Source organism: Coloeus monedula (genome assembly GCF_965178545.1).
Source record: "Coloeus monedula genome assembly, chromosome: 31".
In the NCBI taxonomy this organism is placed as follows: domain Eukaryota; kingdom Metazoa; phylum Chordata; class Aves; order Passeriformes; family Corvidae; genus Coloeus; species Coloeus monedula.
In genome coordinates this window covers 2190503-2198715 of record NC_138811.1, presented here as the reverse complement: position 1 = coordinate 2198715, position 8213 = coordinate 2190503, and the positions used below count along the sequence as shown (strand labels likewise).

At 57.2% G+C, this 8213-nt stretch overlaps 1 protein-coding gene across 1 annotated transcript; it reads left to right on the top strand.

The window, feature by feature from the left end:
* Positions 1 to 377: 377 nt before the first annotated feature.
* On the top strand, positions 378 to 7407 carry LOC309583599 (N-acetylmuramoyl-L-alanine amidase-like; the record flags this gene model as incomplete). Its single annotated transcript, XM_082299341.1, is given in 7 exon segments — positions 378 to 951; positions 1494 to 1704; positions 2111 to 2175; positions 2178 to 2447; positions 3110 to 3228; positions 3290 to 3380; positions 7316 to 7407. Coding segments are annotated over 7 exon segments (1422 nt in total).
* Positions 7408 to 8213: the final 806 nt, after the last annotated feature.

Sequence of the window (8213 nt, the reverse complement as noted above, 5' to 3'; positions counted from 1 at the left end):
CTCCCCTTGCTTTTGGCACATTTTTGGGTGCATCACCCCTTCAACCCCCTCTGACCCCTTAACTCCCCTCACCCCCCAGCCGCTGTCCCCCCAGGTGTGTCCCCAGCTGTCCCCCCATGCCACATGGACTCGCTGCTTGACATCCTGCACGCTGTCGAGTCCCTGGCCTGGGGCAACTCCCCCAGCACCGCTGTGGCCTTGGGGAGGGGGCTGGGGGTCTGCAGCACCCTGGGCTGCCGGGCAGTGCTGATGAGCCCTTTGGGACCCCTGAACACCCCCCGGTTGTCACCTCGGGCCATTGGCAGCTCCTGACTGAGCTCCTCTGCCACAACCTGGTGACACCAGAGCTTGGGGCAGTGCTGGCCCCTGACGGCTCCATGGTGGCCCTCAGTCCCCTCCTGGGCGGCATCGAGGTGGGGCTGAGATCCGGGGGGGTTGGGCAACCCCTCCCCAGCCTGGACCCACCCGCCGACCCCCTCTTGGCTGTCACCATCGCTGAGGCTTTGGGGACATCCTTCCTTCTGGCGCAGGGGGGTGACAGCAACACCACCGCGCTGGGACCCAACGGCTGCTGGGACAATGTGGAGAACCCCCAAAATCACACCTTGAGGGGTCCCCCATACCCTGTCCCCGACCCTGTGGCCATCGGGGCCCTGGATGGGGTGGTCCTGGGGGTGCGGCTGGCCCGGGGACCCCTCCCGGTGGCCGAACTGCTGCGGGGCTACTACAGGACCGGGAATGGCTTGGAAGCGGGGAGACTCCCCAGCAGTAACCAGCGCCGGGATTTTGGGGCGCTGGTGGGACGGGAACGTCTGGAGAAGGAGGTGGCGGCGATTTTGGGGCTGCTGAGGATGCTGTTGCCCATCCCGGAGCTGCTGAGGGACGTGGGGACACAGGAGGTGGCGGCCGTGGCTCGTTGGGTGGTGCGGGAGTTCAGTGAGCGCTACGTGGGTACGGGCGGGGTGGCACCTCCTGAGTGGGGGTGGCACCCCCTAAACGGGGTTGTCACCTCCCAGACAGGGGTGTCACCCCCTGAATGGGGTTGTCACCCCAAAAGGGGGTTGTCACCTCCCAAATGGCAGTTGTCACTGCACAAATGGGGGTTGTCACCCCACAAAGGTGGGGAGAGGGTGTGGAAGGGGCCACCACCACGTCCCTTGGGTGGCTACTACCATGTCTCCTGGATGGCCACCACTGTGTCTGCTGGACACGGGGCACCTCCATGTCCCAGCCAAGGGACCCCCTGAGCAGCCACTCCCTGTTCCCTCGATGAGTCCCAGGAGGTTCCTTCAGCTGGACAAACGCCACCGTCCCCACATGGACACTGCCGTGTCCCCAAGGACCTGTCCAGCCCCTTGTCCCCACATGGACTCTTACCATGTCCCCAAGGAGCTTCTTGTCCCCACAAGGCCTCTGCTGTGTCCCCAAGGAGTTCCTTGTCCCCCCATGTCCCCAAGATCTCAGGGGACACCTCCATCCCATTGTCCTGGCAGAGTGCCCGGCCATCGTGCCCCGCTGCCTGTGGGGGGCCCGTCCCTACCGGGGCACCCCATCCCTGCTGCGGCCCCCGCTGGGCTCGATGTTCCTGCACCACACCCTGGAGCCGGCGCGGCCCTGCCGGACCTTTGGCGCCTGCGGCCGCGCCATGAGGGACATGCAGCACTTCCACCAGGACACCCGTAGCTGGGACGACATCGGCTACAGGTCACCGTCACCCCCTCTGGTTCCTGTCACCTCCCATGGGCCCGGGCACCCCCCTGTGGGGTGGGTTATTGTCCCCCTGTGGGCACTGCCACCCCCATTGTCACCCCTCACAGTCCCTGTCACCCCCATTGGTCTCCATCACCCTCCGTGGTCCCCATCACTGTCCCCCTGCATTCCCCATCACTGTCCCTCCACTGTCCCCTCACTGTCCCTCACTGTCCCCTCACTGTCCCCACCACTGTCCCTCCACTGTCCCCTCACTGTCCCTTCCCAGTCCCCACCACTGTCCCTCACTGTCCCCACCACTGTCCCCACCACTGTCCACCCATGGCCCCCACCACTGTCCCCCACTGTCCCCTCACTGTCCCCTCATTGTCCCCTCACTGTCCCCGTCGTGTCCTCACAGTTTCGTGGTGGGCTCGGACGGGTACCTGTATGAGGGCCGGGGGTGGCGCTGGGTCGGTGCCCACACCAAGGCTACAACACCCGAGGCTTTGGTGTTGGCATCGTTGGCAACTTCATGGCCACCCTGCCGGACCCCGACACCCTGGCCCTGGTGCGGGACCAGCTCCTGCCCTGCGCCGTCCACTCTGGCCATGTCCAGCCGGACTTCACCCTGCGCGGCCACCTCCAGCTCGGCCACACCGACTGCCCTGGCAACGCCCTCTTCCAGGAGATCCAGAGCTGGCCCGGCTTCCAGGGGACATTGATGGCCCTGGGGCTTGGGGTGGGTGACCAGTGGGGTGGGTGGGACGGGGTTTGGGGTCATCTTGGGACTGACCATGGGTCTTGTCCACTCTGCAGTGAGGAGTGGAACTGGCTGGGCTGGGCTGGGCTGGGCTGGGCAGGATGGGGGCGGGAGAGGTTGGACACTGGTCCAGGTGGACACCAGCCCAGTGTGGATGGACACTGGTCCAGCAGATGTTGGTCTGATGTATCCCAGCTGGACCCTGGTCTGGATGGACACTAAACCCATGGATCCCAGCTGGACTCTGCTCTGGATGGTCCCTGGCCCTGCAGCCCCCCAGCCTGGCAAGCTCCCAGCCCAGATGACCACCAGCCTGGCCACATCCTGGCCCACCCCACTGGCCCAGCAGCCCATCCCAGTAGCCCCAACCCCCCCCCCCCAAATAAACCCAATTCCAGAACATGAGGTCCGGGTGGTCCCTGCAGAGCAGGGGGGAAACTGAGGCACGGGCTGGAGGTGGCTTTGAGGTGCTGGGAGGGGACATCAGGAGGGACTGGGGGCCACCCTGGAGACCCCAAACCCCCGTAAATGAGCAGCCAGCCCCCAAATTGCCACCCGCAGCACCGCGGGACCCCCACCCATCATTTCAGGGGGGACTCCAGGAGCCACGACCACCCCTCAGTCCCTTGCAGGGGTGACCCTGTTCTGTCCCCTCAGTGACCCCCATGAGGACGTACCTGCTGCTGCTGGCTCCAGTGCCCCCCAATGCCATCGTGTGGGATGTGTCCCAGTTCTCACTGGTGGACGGACACCTGGTACCACTGGGCAGTGACGAGGTGAGTGGGGACACTGGGAATGTCTCCTGGAGTGCCAGGGTGGCACCACCTGACCCCGCAGTGTCCCCAGGGCTCGTGGCAGAGCAGGACCTGCACCGGGAGCCCCATGTCCAAGGCCACCAACCTGTACCCGGTGGGCAGGAGGGATCCCGGTGGGGACACAGAGGTGCCAATGGGGGGTGGCAGGTGGCATGTGAGGCACAGAGACCCTCGGGTCACGCTCTGTGCTGGGCACTGGGGCAGGCATGCTGTGTTCCGTGTCCTGTGTCATGCCCTGTGCCATGTGCCATGTTCCTGTCTCCTGTGCCATGTTCTGTGCCCTGTGTCCCATGCCCTGTGCCATTCCCTGTGTCCAGTCCCAGTGTCCAGTCCCAGTCCCAGTGCCCAGCCCCAGTGCCACAAAGCCAAGCACTGCTCACGGACAGTCCCCACCGCAGTCCCAGGCAGCTGCTGTCTTTCCCATAAACCCGGGACTGTGGACACTGGGGGTCCCTCCCCCTCTGCGGGGGCTTTTGGGGGCACAGGAGGGACCAGAAGGGGCAGGGAAGGGAATAACAATAGAAGGGGGAGATTTGCGGATGGGGGCAGAAGAGGGACACCCCAGAAACCCTCTCAAATTGTCCCCTTCCCTCTCTGACCGGCCGAATTCACCCCTAACATGGCTTCAAAGTGCCCCAAATCTTGTCCACCAGTGAGGGGGCGGGCGGGGCCATCAGGACACACCTGTGTCCCAGCAGCTGCGTGCCCAGCCGGGAGCAGGAGCAGGGCTGGGGCTGCTCCCAAAGTTGCCCCGCCCCAATGACACAGCCAGACATGGGCTGAGCGGGGGCTGGATCAGGCTTTCTTGTCCACCTGCATGCCAGGAGGGAGCACAACATCTACCTGCATTCTCTGCAGCATGCCATCCTGCAGCAGAGCCATTCCCAAAGGAAGCCGTGAGCCCGTGACAAGCCAGTGCCGCAGTGGCATCCTAGCAGCACTTGTGGAAGCTGGGAGAGAGGAGCCCACCTGCAGCAGGTTCCTGCCAGCATTAATCATCCCGTGGCTTCCCACCAGGGTCTCGTTGCTTCCAAAAGGCCCCAGAGTGTCACGGTGGCCCCTCGGTTCCACCAGGTTCCGTAGTGTCACAAAGGGTGAATCGCTGCAAACCAGGCCTAGAGACGCTTCAGAGACAGAGTCAGAGAAGCGGGTATTTGCTTTATTGAGAGCCGGAGCACAGTATATGGTTTCATTCATGAATATTCATCACATTCCTTGGGATAGGCATGGTTACACAAATTACTTCACAGAAATCATTAATATCATTAGCATAGGTGCCACGCATTTGCCGTGAACCTTGGTGGCTGCACTGAGGAAGGGTCCTCTTCTTCCTCGGGGGTCTTTCTGATGAAGATCAGTAGTCTTTGTCACAATGCACTTTTCACCTTTCTCTCTGCAGCATGCACAGTCCTTCACTGGCTGTTCAGCAGTTTCTGTGCTGGCTTCAACAGGTTCTGTTTCTCTTACCTTCAAAAGGTGCATCTTGCTTCTCAGGCTTGTGATAAACCTTTGCTGACTCTTAATAGTTAACTTGTGCTTACATGAGTTAATTATTGACCATCCCCTCACAAGGGTCTGCAGGGCTCCCTGAGTTTCCCTGGTGTCACACTGGAGCCAGGGTTCCATCAGCTTCCATAGCGTCCCCATGGTCTCCAGGGCTCCCCGAGCTTCTGTGCTGGTGTCACAGTGGAGCCAGGCTTCCGGGTAGGTCCCCAGCATCACAAAGGCTCTCCTGGGAGCCACGGGTCACAAAGCACCGTGGCTTCTGTGCAGCCCCGCTGTGTCACAATGGCCGCTGGCTTCCACCAGCCCCCGCAGTGTCCCAGTGGGCCCGTGGCTTTAGGAGTGCGTGGCTGGCAGTTGGTGCCCCGCCAGCGGCTGGGCGAGAAGCAGCAGGGACAGCGTGTGGACAGTGCCATGGCCACTTCTGTGGCCACTCGTGTCTCTGTCCCAGGCACAGCCGTGGTGTGGAACACCGGCTCCTTTGCATGTGCAGCTGGCAGTCACGGCCTGGCGCATGGCTGCTCCCGGGGGACACCCTGGGGCAGGAGGCTGCTGGAAATTCACACTCTGCAGCTTTCCTTGCCAGCTGAAACTGAGCCCCTGTGCGCAGGCAGCCCTCTCTGGGAAACAGCAAGGGCCATGCAGTCCTGCAGCTCCCTGCAAGGCCCAGCTTTGGCAGCTCTGAGCAGTCACATGGCCAGTTTACTCACTGATATATTTAACTTTGGAACACTACAAAACAGAGGAATAGGGGATTGCAGGGACATCTGCTCTGTCACTGCTGCTTCTCAATCTCCCTGAACAAACTGCACTAGTACCCTCATTGCCTGCAAGGACACTTCCAGGGGTAACTCTTGCCAGCTAAAACAGAAGACCCACAGGCACAGTTTTAAGAAAAAAGCAAGCTTGCTGCAGGAAAATAAATTATTAGAAACAGTGCACAATATGGCAATAACAAAATGAACAGTTACTGTGTTATAGAATATGCACATTAAATTCTGTTTGATTAACAGAGTTATTTTTCAAAGTAAAGAAAACTTATAAAGAACATGAACAACTTTTGAAACTGCTGTAGATATGTTTAAAACTTCCAACTTAATTTTTTTTGCTGATGTCTCACTAATTACATTTAGGCAAAATGTTGGGGAGATTCCTATCGAAAATGCCAGCTCCCATCTGGTTCTTGCACCAGCCAGACAGGGGAGTTGAATGCAGAGTGTATTCTAAATTTGATGTCTCTCTGCTCTAAGTTTTTAATTACTTTATTTATCCCTTGTTTGGCTGCAGGCGGTATGGGTATTGTTTGACATTAGTTACAGCAGAAGCAGTCTGTTTATGGTTGCCTGGGGAAAAACAGATGACTTCACATATGTTTGCAACAGCTGATCATGAAGAAAACATTTTAGGATATCATATCCTTCAAGGAAAAAATTGGCAGTTACGAAATGGAGATGTGTGCTCTTTTGGCTTTGCCTCAACCTCACACAGTAATCTTTTTGGGAAAAATAAAAAAAATGAACTTCCTAAGACTGGCTCCAATATTGCCTGCTTCTGCTGTAACTAATGTCAAACAATACCCATACCGCCTGCAGCCAAACAAGGGATAAATAAAGTAATTAAAAACTTAGAGCAGAGAGACATCAAATTTAGAATACACTCTGCATTCAACTCCCCTGTCTGGCTGGTGCAAGAACCAGATGGGAGCTGGCATTTGACAGTCGATTATCGGAGACTTAACGCAAACAGGGGACCCTTGACTGCAGCTGTGCCAAACATTGCAAAACTCACGGCTTCACCGTGCGCCTCCGAACACAAGTGGACGGCAGTGTTAGATGTAAAGGACATGTTTTTATGGTGCCAGCTTGGGAGGAAGATCAACCCAATTTGCATTCACTTGGGAAGGAACACATTCACACATTCAACCGCCTACCCCAGGGGTGTAAGCACCCACCAAGCATTGCTCACAATGTGTCAGCCAAACTCCTTCAACAAATGAAAAATCAGGAAGGAGTGCAGCTTTACCAATACACTGATGATGTGTTGGCAGGGAGCGAGGAAGAGAGTGCCGTAAGGCTTGCAGCACAGGACATGTGCCTTTGACACTGTCTCCCATAGCATATCCTGGAAAAGCTGGTAGCCCATGGCTTGGACAGGAGCACTCTTTGCTGGGTCAGGAACTGGCTGGATGGGTGGGCCCAGAGAGTGATGGTGAATGGTGCTGCATGCAGCTGGTGGCCAGTCACCAGTGGTGTCTCTCAGGGATCTGTACTGGGACGAGTTCTGTTCAATATTTTTATTGATGGCATGGATGAGGGTATTGAGTCCTTCATTAGTAAATTTGCAGATGACACTAAGCTGGGAGCTTGTGTCGATCTATTGGAAGGAAGGAGGGCTCTGCAAAGAGACTTGGATCGATTGGATGGATGGGCAGAGTCCAACAGGATGAAGTTTAATAAGTCTAAGTGCTGAGTTCTGCATTTTGGCCGCAAAAATCCCCAACAACGTTACAGGCTGGGGACAGTGTGGCTGGACAGTGTCCGGGCAGAAAGGGACCTGGGGGCACTGGTCGACAGCCGACTGAACATGAGCCAGCAGTGTGCCCTAGTGGCCAAGAAGGCCAACGGCATCCTGGCCTGAATTAGGAATTGTGTGGCCAGCAGGAGCAGGGAGGTCATTCTTCCCCTGTACTGGGCACGGGTGAGGCCACATCTTGAGTGCTGTGTCCAGTTCTGGGCCCCTCAGTTTAGGAAGGACGTTGAGATGCTTGAGTGTGTCCAGAGGAGGGCAACAAGGTTGGTGATGGGCTTGGAACACAAGCCCTGTGAGCAACGACTGAGGGAGATGGGGTTGTTTAGCCTGGAGAAAAGGAGACTTAGAGGTGACCTTATCCCTCTCTACAACTCCCTGAAAGAAGGCTGTAGACAGGTGGGGGTTGGTCTCTTCCACCAGGCAGCAACTGACAGAACAAGAGGACACTGTCTCAAGCTGCATCAAGGAAGGTATAGGTTGGATATTAGGAAAAAGTTTTTCACAGAAAGAATAATAAAGTACCGGAATGGTCTGCCCAGGGAGGTGGTAGAGTCACCACCTCTGGATGTGTTTAAAAAAAGACTGGACATGGCACTTGGTGGCATAGTCTAGTTGAGGTGTTAGGACATGGGTTGGACTCGATCTTGGAGGTCTCTTTCAACCTTGTTATTCTGTGATTCTGTAATAAATTGAGTGAGGAGGGGTGAGAAGTGCCCTCAGTCAAGTGTCAGGGACCCTCTAAAGAAGTTAAATTCTTAGGCACTTGGTGGGTCGCAGGCCAAGTTTGATTCCAGATGAAACCATCACAGAATTGGATGCTAAACCTACCCTCACAACAAAAAAGGAACTGCAGCAAATCAAGGGCACTCTGGGATACTGGAGAAATCATGTCCCTGGGTTTTCTAGAATACCAT